The sequence below is a fragment of the Diadema antillarum genome, unplaced genomic scaffold (genome assembly GCF_040938485.1).
Source record: "Diadema antillarum isolate AM-2024a unplaced genomic scaffold, OU_Dant_1.0 seq00001605_RagTag, whole genome shotgun sequence".
Lineage (NCBI taxonomy): Eukaryota > Metazoa > Echinodermata > Echinoidea > Diadematoida > Diadematidae > Diadema > Diadema antillarum.
This window is the reverse complement of record NW_027272318.1, coordinates 222,688-235,552: the sequence shown is the minus strand read 5'-3', so window position 1 is coordinate 235,552 and position 12,865 is coordinate 222,688. Positions and strand designations below refer to the sequence as shown.

General features: G+C 37.5%; 1 protein-coding gene across 1 annotated transcript in view; it reads right to left on the bottom strand.

The window, feature by feature from the left end:
• The window catches only part of LOC139711038 (pecanex-like protein 1), a 135,734-nt gene that overhangs the window by 66,913 nt on the left and 55,956 nt on the right, over positions 1-12,865 (bottom strand). The window contains exons 24-29 of the mRNA XM_071622962.1: positions 11,954-12,062; positions 10,593-10,722; positions 9,868-9,926; positions 8,915-9,130; positions 7,943-8,002; positions 5,906-6,099 (exon numbers count right to left, since the gene is read on the bottom strand). Of these exons, the coding sequence (XP_071479063.1) occupies positions 5,906-6,099; positions 7,943-8,002; positions 8,915-9,130; positions 9,868-9,926; positions 10,593-10,722; positions 11,954-12,062 (768 nt within the window). The remainder of the gene's footprint in view (positions 1-5,905; positions 6,100-7,942; positions 8,003-8,914; positions 9,131-9,867; positions 9,927-10,592; positions 10,723-11,953; positions 12,063-12,865) is intronic.

Here is a 12,865-nt window from a genome sequence, read left to right as displayed (position 1 = left end):
TGTGTAACCGCTAGTAATCATAAAACATTTGCCCAGCACATAAATCATTTTAGGAATAAAAGAAAAAGCACACAAACAACAAATATTCTTTCAAGAATATATGGATTAAACCTGTACCAAAAGCATCCATATTGACAAGGTGAAACAGGGAAGGAATGAAAAATATATTTACGAGAGTGTGGTTAGTATCCACAAAAAACAACATGTGGTTGCATTGGTCCACAAAAGAGGAAGTACAAGTCATATTTTCTTAATTGACCATTTTACAGTCCCATCCCTGGAGATGGGTTGCAGAAGAGGAACAAAAGCCACAAAACTTCTGCTTGGTCGGTGATACGGTCTGCCGAATCTTGATCGACAGTTTAAACAATCATTACTATGGAAGTATAAGACATCCTACAAGAGAGCAAGGAAATTAGTGCCTCTTTCGGTGGGCGCACATCAAACTGACTTTTGACAGCAATTCTCGCTGACTGATGAAAGTCAACAACCTTGCCTCCAGAATAAGTTGTGATGTATATCACGTTACAATATGCCATACAGAAGAGTATAAACAGCGTTGCTACTAGGAAGAAGTGCCTGCATAGTTGCATTCATGAAATATGTGCAATGAATTGTCGGTCTGAAGCTAAAACATGCTCATCAGAGCAGAACATGATGCCTCACGTATCATAAAATGAAATATATCAAGTGCTACCTCACTCTAAATGTTCACATAGGTAATCAGAAATGCAAAGTTAAGACCTAAACTCAAAATGTACAGAGCACTAAAGAAAATGATAAAGTCTAGTGTACTAAAACTGAGAAATGATTAAATTTATATCTTCATTTGACAATCTTTTTGACCATCATCACATCACCTTGAACAGAGATTGGATGGGCTTGCTAGAGAGGTTTGCATCCCATGATATTTTTCTTCTTGAAAAAAACTTTCAGACGAAAAGACGGTGTAAGTTTGCCCTTTTGAGTGAACAGGTTCCTGTCTCTTCAAAATAGAGTTGCATAACATTGCATGTGACTACTAACAAAGGTAATCCGATGCACACATCACAAATAAAACTAGATAGCTTCTGACCAATCACATGCTCTCCTCAGGTGCGTCATGGAAACATCCAAGGTATGACGAGCAAAGGGGTCACACGGGGGACATTTTAAGTGTAACCGACATGATGTCATAGTAGTATGCGTCAGTGATTCCTCAAATCACACATTTACAATAAAGAGACAAAGAAAGAAAGGAATGTTGCATATCTGATGTCTTACAATCGTCGTGACATTTCACATTACGAGACAAGGTCGCCAATCATTCTCCAAATCGGTGTGTTTGGCATTTTAGTAAAAATCCTGATCTTAGTATCACAAGCACATGATCCATGCACATTGATAGGTTAGGAAGATCTGATAATCCTGAGAGAAAATGAACAATTGCTGAAGTCACATGACTATCACTCATCCATAAAGATAGCATCACCAGGTATTCACAAAATTTCCCAATTTGGGGGGTGAAAAGTACATGTTCCCTTAACTTGTTACTGACATATTTAAGACACTGTATAAATGCAAGAAATATCAGTAGCATGAAATTTTCATGAATTGGAGCTGACTGCCTTTTCCGCGGCGTGACATATTTGTGAATCACCACTGGCATTCAATGCATCAAGACAGTGTAAGCAAGAACTTTCATGTGCATTCTAATTTTGCAAATCTTGGCTCTTCCGAAATTCGCAAAATTAAAATGCATGTGAAAATTTCTGGTTTTACAGTAATATCATTCCCCCTGCTTTCTGAAAGAGCTAAAAGAGGTTTTAAAGTCAAGTGCTCTTTCATTATGCTAGAAAAGTGAAAACATGTTAAATTTTCTATATATTTTCTTTATATTGTTACAAACACGCATGACCTTACAAAATGTTGTAGTCTTCTCAGCGAGCAATGGCTGTATCAAAGAACTATTTATCAAATTGCTTGATTTTCCTCAAACTTCACTGATATGTTCTAGTATTGTTGCATTCCTTTAGACCACATCCTGTAAAACCAGAAATGTCCACGTGCGCGAAACTTTCACAGATTTCACGAGGAGTCAAGATTTGCGAAAGTAGAATGCACATGAAAGTGTTTGTCTACACAATGCATTGAATGCCAGTGGCAATCTGCAAAAGTTTCATTCCATAAACAAGGCGTTCACTCTAATTTTCAGGCTTCATGCCAAGAATGTTTCTGCTTTTTACAGTCGAGACATTTGGGCTTCATTCTCCTCCAACAGAAGTAGGAAATGAATATAAATTGATAAGTATCACATGTATAAGCCATGAATTTTACATCTTTGTTTCGTTTGTCGAATAACGTCACACGACTAAGCAAGTTTAGCCCGGTACGCGTCGGTTTACGAGATTTGATGTCACACACTAAATATACCAACTACATTGTAGATGAAAGACATTTCGCAGAATATCTGATGTGGAAAAATATCTGTATCCGAGCCAACACATAACAACAGATAACACGAGGAATAGAGGGCTGGAATATGGGGGAGTGTGTTAAAGGGTTAGGACCTTGAATGACATCATAGCACGACAGAATAAGATCATCTTTCCTTCCAATGAGTGAATGATCGCATATCTTGAAAGGATGTGCTGTCATTTCGACGCACACAATGGCTACACATTACATCATGCGTGGACATATTTTTTGTTATTGTTGTTGTTGTTGTCAGGAAAGATAGGGGCACACATTTTGATGCTCTATGGCATGTTGGAGGAAAACTGAGCTATGAATGAAGCGCATATGACATCATAGAAGTGACATCATAGAAAGGCATATATCAGAGTTCCAGCCTTCCTACATAATATGATGACACATTTGAAAGGACAGGTCACGACCTTGGAAAGAAGACAAGAGATGTAGATCTACATTTGTGACCGTGCACCTCAAAACGAACATAAAGTCGCACACACTGATTTTGCGTGAGGACTGAAAATAAGTGAAATGGGTCAACCTAGCCGAACTTGACTTTTTCATATTTTCTGAAAGAGCGGGTCTTCTTTTACATTATGCTAAAATTTTGTATCATAAAACGGGCAGGAAAGTGTGTTTTTTTAGCAGTTTATCTGTACATTTTTTGTAGAATAGTGTGATTAGGTGTGTCTTTAGAATCCCTTTTTCATTTCTGAAAAACCTCGTCCACACTCTTCACTTTCAACTCTAATAACTTTTGAAAGGATAGTGCTACTGCTTTTAAAGTTGGCATTAATTGTGGACAAAGTGTGTTAATGAAACATGCTAAATTTCAGTTTAATCTAATAATCCCTTCATTGTTCTTACTCTGGTGGTTTACTTCCTGTTTTTTGTCCCATTCATCGCACAGCCAGCACGGTTTTGTAGATTAAGCACTTGAATAGACACTGTACTTCAGAGCCTCTTTTCTCAGTTCACACTTTTCCTGAGTTTGTGCTTTCTTTCCAATATTTAGATAGGTTAGGAGAGTCCATTTGATTTGAGTTAAACATCATTTTAAAGCTTAAAGTCTGCTCTTTCAGAATATGGTCTTAACTAAAAATTCATGTCTGGCGACTTTTTGTTTGTTTTGAGGTGCAGAGTCACATTTAAACATGTATACAGTCTGTGTTTGTAGCTAGGAGATGCCATGCCGTATTATGACTGTGCACTGTAAAGTGGGGAAAGAGGTGCTCGGGAAACTTTTGTGACATCATCAAATGGTAAATATAAAAGTGTTCCCCCTTCTGATGAACGATGGCAAAATTTGAAAGGGCATATTGTGCTCTCACATGCCAAAAATCTAGCAATTAAACATCATGTATGATGTCCATGTTTGTTGATAGGAAGTGTACAAATTGTCGTGACACTGCTCTGTACTTTGTGTGGACAGAAGCAGATTTGCCGGAACTTGATATGACATCATAATTATGTTGGTGATAATCAAGTCTCACATCTACAATTATAGCAACACACGTGTTATGGCAAACTGCGAATTTACAAGCAATTTTGTGGGGTCCAGTAGGATTGCATACCATTTATGTTTGTAGCAAGGTATGACGATGAATCACATTAACAACTCTGCTAATGGACAATGTAAATGTACGTGTATATGTATGTGATACTAATTTTCTACGAATCTGGACTTCGCATCAATTTTACAAGTGGCAAAATTTGCAATCATGGATTCCAGTGATGAACGGAGAAATGTATGCATGCATGTCACATTCGTGTCGTGATCAGAGATCATACATTGTATTTTTCCATGTTGTTAAATTTGGGAATAGCACACACTCCCACACAGGCAGCATCACTCACACATGACAAGGACAAATCCTAACTGGTTTCCACAGGAATGCTTTGTTAAATGACACACAAAAACTTACATGACCTATGATCTCTAATATTCCTCTGATTTTGCTTTAAATTCTTTTTTTTTCTCTCACTGTTGCTTCTGTTTTTCTTTCGAATAGAGTATACTCTCATTTTAAGTGAGATGTCTACTGCTTACAATAACACAACCTGACTTCTAGGAAACTCTACACTATTTCAACACCCCTCATTGATTATGAACATTATAAGTTGTTATGAGATGAAACAATGCCACACTGGTTAACAAACAAACAAAAAAAGAGAATATCACATTACATATTTAATCTTTTTTTTTTTTTTCTACAAGGCACTGACTTTATTTTCACTCTTCCTGTTGGACTAAGCAAAGGATGTGAATTTAAGGCCTATAATCACTGTTGATTTTTTGATATGATAATTCAGCTTGAGTAAAGATGTAGTGTGATGTTCATTATTGATTGTGAGATTACGAATTTACAAAGAACTTAAAATTGCATAACAGGCAAGTTCAGTGGACGATAATTAGCCACTTCCCCATTTGCATGCAGTATAGAAATGAATGCATATAACCATAGATTTGCTTGTTTGTGCATATATGCCAATTTGGGAAAACATTTCATCATTTAGATACTGAGTAGTAATCGTGGAAGAGAAGCAATTTGTGTTTACAGTGTTTCCGTTAGTTTCATTTTCAGAGTAAATGTGACAGGAGTGTAAAATGAGAGTGTATTTGAGGTATGTGACATAATGGGTTGTATAATAAGCATCCATATTTGTTTAAATTTTACGACACAACTGTAGGCGAATAAATAAGAAATATCAGTTTGGTTTTTTTTTGCTGTCATCAGCAAAGGAAATCGCAGACTTTTTGTGAAGTCTGAAGTGTGCATACATCCTGGCACTTTTGTGTCAGCTCTTCGGAGCTCTGCCTTCTGGTGGAGTGCTGTAGGCAACTTTCTGGAGGATAACCACACATACACATACAACACAATAACAGAGAAACATACAGACAAAGACACACACACACACACACACACACACACACACAGACACACACACACTTACATGCAGACAGCCAGAGACACAACCACAAACACGGACTCATACGCACAAACATACACGCATATCCTGACACACAAACACTCATACACAAATATACACATGCAATTAAAACACAAACTAGAATGCCTTCCACAATGATGCATAAACCATGCAAAATATTTTTTGCCGTTACTCTTCGAACACACTAACACTTACATCCATATCTTGTACATTCCAAATCTTTCTTATCCCCCCAAAATATTACCAGAATCAGTATACTAAAGACATGGACCTCTCCTAACATATCTATTTCACACATTTCATACAGTTTGGAAGACCTACAATTAAGACAACAACAAAAAAAATCCACTGACTTAGGCAGAAACCAAGGGAACCCTCGGTTGGTAAATGCTCTGGTTGGCCTTGAGGGTTTATACGTAGGTAGGTGTAGTATATGTTTGAAGGCACGTATTCACACAACAAACACATCATGCAATAATGGAGAGAGATTCGACTTGCTCACCTTTACATAATAGGAGATGAGGATGTTGCGTAGGTCAAAGACTTGCAGCATGGACGATGCACAGTTGTCTGAGATGCTGTAGCCCAGGAGGACGTACTTGCTGGCGGTCACTTGCCAGGACAGCCAGCGCTGACCGAAGGCTGCGTTGGCGGACAGCATGCGGGGCAGGTGGCCGGGCTCACAGCAGCAACACCCTGAAAGCGCACAACACAGCGATTAAAATAGATCTTTTAAATCACTCTGTTTACATGGGCCTTGTGAGCGCTGGTATAAATGTACATATATGTCTGTATGTACACACATACGAATATGTTTGTATGTATCAATTGTAAAAGTGGATATTTTCGCGCGACTAATTTTTCGCGCTTGGCTGAGTGAGAAGAGTTTCGCATGTTTTTAATTCCGCGGAATCAAGACATCCCAAACAGCATCATATGGCAAGCAAAAATATTTGCGTGCTTTTATTTTCGCACTAGTTTCTGGTTGTGCGAAATGCGCGAAAATTTCAACACCGCGAAAATTTCCACTTTTACAGTATGTCGAATTCGAATTTCATGAATTTGAATTTGAATTTGAATTTTTGAAAATTTGAATTTGAATTTGTCTTTGTTTATTTATTCACATAAGTTATTTATTTACGCATCACACACATACACCTTACAGGGCACAAAATACCTGAACAGATACAAAATATGAATATCTGATATGTTTAATATGCATACAGTTCATGTGAAACTGTTTTTATGCATTCAAGTGTTACTCTTTTTGCTGTCAGTCATTAATACAGTCAAACATTGAAATAATAACAACACTAGCAAAATGGTACCATCACCACCTGTACCAGCCTCTGCATTATAACTTTATCATACCTAAAGACAGAAGTCACTTTGCAGTCATGATGCAGCAATAAGAGTCCTGGGGCCCGTTGCATAAAACTTACCGTTGAATTTCAATGGTAACTACCGTCAAAATTAGGCATCACAGCCAATCAGCATCAAGGATTCTAAAATTTACCGCTAATTTGAAGACTTAGCGCTAGAAAGGAGCGGTAAGTCCAGCAGTAAGGGTTTTATGCAACAGGGTCCTGGTGACCATTACATCAACAGGATTGGAATCACTGCAATTACCTTGGCGATAGTTTGAAACAGCCAATCACATGTAAGCATTGATGATGTTGCTGTGGAGGTACATGTAGTTATTATCACATCTTTCAACAACTTAAAAAACATCTTGATTAAACTAACCTCTGGTCACTTATGAGTATGTACGACTTGCTTGGGGTCTGGTGCAATTTATAATCTCTGGCTCTCCGAAGCTAGAACACATCATCAGCAAAATTTCATATGACAACGAGATGCTTTTTATTGTCAAGTGCATGCAACTACAAACACAAGCACTGACTGGCTCCGGAGAAGTTAAACTTAATCAAATTTTCATGCCTACACCCACAAGGGTGACAGAGGCATTGTGTTTTGGGGGTTGTCTGTGTATCCCTTTTTTTTTTTAACTTGAATTTTTTCTTTTTCTTTTCTTTTTTTGAACAAATGTTAATGATATATGACACAAATGTAATGCAATTTGTATTTTTGTTTTGTATGTTGTCTAAATGTTTTGATATTTACTGTGTGATAAAGCCAGATTTTCAATGTAATGATTTTAAACAGCAATTGGTCAAATACAGAAATGAAATGAAATGAAATGAAATGATTTAAACTGTGCATGAAGCCCTCAAATAGTGAATGTTACAATCGAGATCATTAAATGAAGAGTTTGTTCGCAAAAAACGATAAGTCCATTTTTGAAGTACGGTCTCTGTCATATAGTACAAAATAATACCTTTTAAATGATACATTGGTCACTACATATAAAGGTACATTTTTGAAGTTATGGTCAAAAGAGGCAAAAATTTTCTTATTATTCTCTTTATTTTTCCTGACCTTTAATCGCAAATATCTCCATTTGGCAAATATGGACTTATCGGTTTTTGCGAACAAACTCTTCAAATCTTTACAGTGATATGTCGGGGGAAAAACTCACCATCATCCTCATCCACACCCTCAGTGATGGCTTCCACTTCTCGCTGCTGGCAGTAGGTTCCTAGAGAAAGCAAGAGAAATGATTGAAATGTTTAGATAATAACGTATTCCACAAGAAATTTCTCGGTTGATTATTTTTTTTCTCCAAAGTCATGTCAACTTCTGAAATGAATTCCACTTCTCACAGAATGCAAGCAACTCTATGCACTCTATGCACATTGTTTCCTTTTATTCATTTATTTATCTATTTTTTTTTAATAGTATTACTGGTTGGAAGGAAATAAAACTATAATCATACATCATTATCACTACATGACGATAACAAGACATAAGAAATGGACTTTCGCACAATTCTAACTTTACATTTACATTACATTGTGGGTGGCTGACATGTGCCATTGCAGAAAGTGCCCCCCATTGAAGATAATGCCCAGGGAAACATCAATTTTTGTGCTCAGGCAAATGAAAATTCTTTTAAGCATTCTCTTTAGCTATAAAGAGCAATTTGTTCATTCTCAGCTCTTTGCAGTCTTTCACTTGAATTGTGAAACAACCCAGGAATATGAAAGACAATTAATTCCACTTTGGTAATGGTATGCAAAATCTGTGGGGAAAGTGCTTTGAACAAACATTTAAATACCCAGACTCAAAAAAGTACTGTATTGAAGTGATCAAAAAAGATATATCGTACGTATGAAATTTTACAGAAAAAAAAAGCACAATCCCATTCTGTTTGAGCTTTACTGTTAAATATCTGAAGTTTCCCACTTACAATTCCGATCAATTTCACTCTCATAAAAGACAACATGAAATCAGTAAAATGTACAAAACAGCCACGAGGTATGAAATCATAATTCTGAATATCTTCAGAATAAGATGAAAAAAAATTGATAAAAAACAAACAAACAACCCCCCGAAAAACAAAAACAAAAACAAAATACAAGAAAACGCAATGGAGATGGCATGTCCTGACCCCTGAACTCCAGACCCCGCAGCTGGAATGTGAGGAAGCCATGGCCCATCTCTACGATGTGCACCAGGGCGTTGAGGTAGTCTGAGGCCAGGATGAAGCAGTCGCCCGCCATCACGTTCCCCCAGCGGCCCAGCACCAGGTCCCCACATAGGCTCTCCTGCAGCGAGCGCGTCAGGTGCTCGTAGAAGATGGAGTTCAAATTGTTGTCGTCCGCACCTGTGTCGCACACCATCAGATACAAATTTGAAGTAAATTTGATTAATTCATAATCAAAGTTTGATTTTACCCTCCTGAGCTTTTGCCTCCTGTTTTCTACAGGTCTTAAAAAGTTCATGAAGGTAAAATCAAACTCTGATTGTGAATTAACACATTCACTAATGATAGAGATTACTACCTTGTAATTGGCTGAACTTCTTTAAAAAAAAAAAAAAAAATCAGAAATGTGCATGTGTGTGAGGTTTGCCAATTACAAATAAAACTATCCAATATTTTAGTGTTCCTAAGAATTCATATTAATTTTATAATCATTACAAGGTTTAATTTGGCCCAGATGTTTACAATGGGTACCTAGTGACGCTTGGGTTGTAACAATTGCAGGGCTGACCTGGTACAACAGTGTCAACACTGAAGAGGCTACCCTCGATAAAGAAGACCATTTATTATCATTATTATTATGATAATTAATTCATCATGGTCATCTGCTCAGTCGAGTTAAGCACTGCTCTCCAATTGATCTGCTCTGCTGAGGAAGTCATTATAATTTTACTTGCCTAAATTTTTGTTTGATTTTGCTGTATTTACACATACACCTAATAAAAACTATGGCTCACAACTAATCTAAGAAGTCAATACTTTAACATGGAACAGAAGAAACAAACAAAACAGGCTTGCCACCAAGATACCTCAACCAAAGTGGTAAGAGCACCTACAACCTGAGGGGAAAAGTTTCTTACCTGGGTTTTTCTCCAGTTGAGTGGAGAGTTTGGTGTTGGAATGGTCCACTCTTTTGGTACTGCACAAAGGGAAGCATAAAAAATATGTAGGACGAAAACATGTAACTAATGATTGCACAGATTGGAATCAAACATTTTTACGTTCTTCACCCACAGTATGTAATGTGTTTTTCTTCTTCACAGAAGCCTCCCATCATAATTCATACACTCATAGTTCTCAACCTGGGGAAAAAATGGACTCATAATGTACAACGGATCTATCATGCCAGTAATGAACTGTTAAAATATGACAAATCATAATATTAAGCATTCAGTAAATCTCTCCACAGTCATCCAATCCCCCCCCCAAAAAAAAAGTTGGCAAAAAGTATCGGAGAACTGCAGAGCATACAAAAGGATCTTAAAGGCAGAGCATACAAAAGGATCTTAAAGAAGGATGGGGTGGGAAATATATATGTTATAGGAATTTACTCCTTTTTGTTCCGGATAAGAACATATCTTAGACTTACTCACATTAGATTCTTTTGGAACCTGCACACATGCAAATGCACGCACACTGCTGTATGTGCTGTCTTTGCTGTATTTGACAATTCATTCGTTCCATTTCTTGTATTGTTTATGGTTGATTTGTTAAAACGTAGAATATGGAACAATAAAAACAAACAAACAAACAAACAAACAAACAAACAAACATACAAACAAACAAACAATGTGCTGTCACTCACTTGTAGTCTCTTTCCCAGAACTTCATTGGTCTGATATAGGAGGTGATGAATATTGCACTGCCTAGGATGGGGTTGAGAGGGGTGGAGAAGAATGCAGAGATGGCAGTCTGCACAAACAGCATGGCGGAGTCTGGGCGATCATGTTCTTATTAAGGATCATCATGCTTCATATCAGATTTTGGCTTCAAGAGGTGATGCATCTATTTGGAAAGGTATGTGAGCTGAGAAATTATCACACAGAAACTACTGCATACAACCACACACTTTGCAAGCACAATATTTTGCAAATTGCAACTTGACCTTGGAGCCAACACATAATGCACTCATGTTGCAGGAGGCAATATCTTGGCATATTGTTACTTTTGCAAAAATCAGCAGGCTCGCCAAAGTCACCATAAATTATGACTTGTGTAGTATAACTCCCTTCAAAGAATGAATCAACCAGTCGAAGGGAAACTACAGAGCCGGTGGAGCATTTTCAAAAGTGTGGGGACCCACTTCCAGGTTTCATGAGCTAACAGGCAAAAAAAAAAAGTCCTCAGCTCATCTCTCCCCTTCCATTTCCGGGTTTTTTCAGCTGACAAGCGAAAAAAAAAAAAAAAAAAAAGTCTTCAGTGCAAAAAACATAACCATACCACGCTCTATATTTCAAGATCTCTATCTATTTCTATTTAGTGCCACTTATGTACTTCCGGGTTAAAAAAAAGTGTGGGGCCCAAATTGATGTCACATTATGTATTCCTTTGTATGGTGCACAAAAAGTGTGGGGGCCCAAGCCTCTACGGCCCCCACGGTTCTGCCAGCCATGACTATATCTACTAATTTTTTTTCCGGCCTGTCAAAAACATAGAATGAGAATTAATGGACTTCCCATGGACTCTCAGCTCTAAAATCAACTAGAAAAAAACAATCCACTGCTCATCTTCGCTGGTATGAAAGCAACACTTCTGGTAGCGTTTGACACTGATTACACAGATACTGCAGAGCACTGGGCCACATTTCAGACAGCACTTTTGATGCAAAAATCGCAAATTCATAATAACTGCACTTACTATGGCAGCTGTTGACAAACAACCAATCAGCTAAGAGTCCATGGCCATGGCAGCATACAATCATTGTGCCTTCTATAATTTGCAAACTATCTATTGAATCAAGCCCAAGGAGGCAAACTTTCAACCTCATCTACCCATCCTGACTGCAGATCCAAAATTTCACAATTCTTACTGGAAATGAAAAAAAAAAAAAAATCTATATGAACCCCCACTAAAACTGCTTTCTATATGTGACATAAATTCTTGCATGACAACACTAACAAAGATGATGACAACGATAAAAAGAAAGAAGAAGAGTAAAAAGGATACGTGGGGCACTGAGGGGCTGGGCGAAGGCATGGAACGCTGATCCCCATGTGATCTGCCAGGGGGCGATGTAGGTGAACACAAACTTCAGCTTCAGCAGCCACTCGTAAATCTGGGGAAAAGGAAACAAAAAAATTGTGTTAAATTCACCAAGTCTACACTGTCTACGGTTTAGAAAGAGGGCATGCATCCCATATAGTCACATATGTACAAGAAGCTGTGATTCACTGACAATGCCTTCCATGTACATACAGATTATTTTACATATCGTTGGTTGAGAATGAAAAGGGCGTTAAGTTGCCACAAAACCCATAGTGTTCAAGACAACTTAACGCCCTTCTCATTCTCAACAGACGATATTTTGGTTCTTCATACTATGCCATTTTGTCATAACTAGAAATCTTATTTTCACTATTTACGTCATATTTGATCATGTTTACAGCATGTTTTCTTCAGGCAAGATGACAGAGATGATACGGGGTAAATTTACCTTTTCAAGTGGAAACATTTCACTCATTTGTCTTGATAAAATCAGAACAAACTGTGAAAAACCAAACAATCATTACCACATGTTCCACTGATGGAACATTCTCATTCTACCTCGGGATAGACATCAACCCTTTGATGTTGATTTATGACACTGTTGCCCTTCATAACATTTCTTTGCATAAGATAGCGTCATATTTCCATATCAAACAATAAGAAGACATACGTGGCCATCATATGTAGATGGTACTGTAAATGCTGTTATTTTTCGTGTGTTAAATTTTCTTGAATTTCGCGAATCACCGTTGGGTCGCAAATTTAACAACACGCAAAAATATCTCCTTGTACATTAAAATAATGGAGTAAACAGTAGCCTCAGTGTCAAATCGCGACAACATCATCTTGCGAAAATGTCTGTGATCTCTTCAT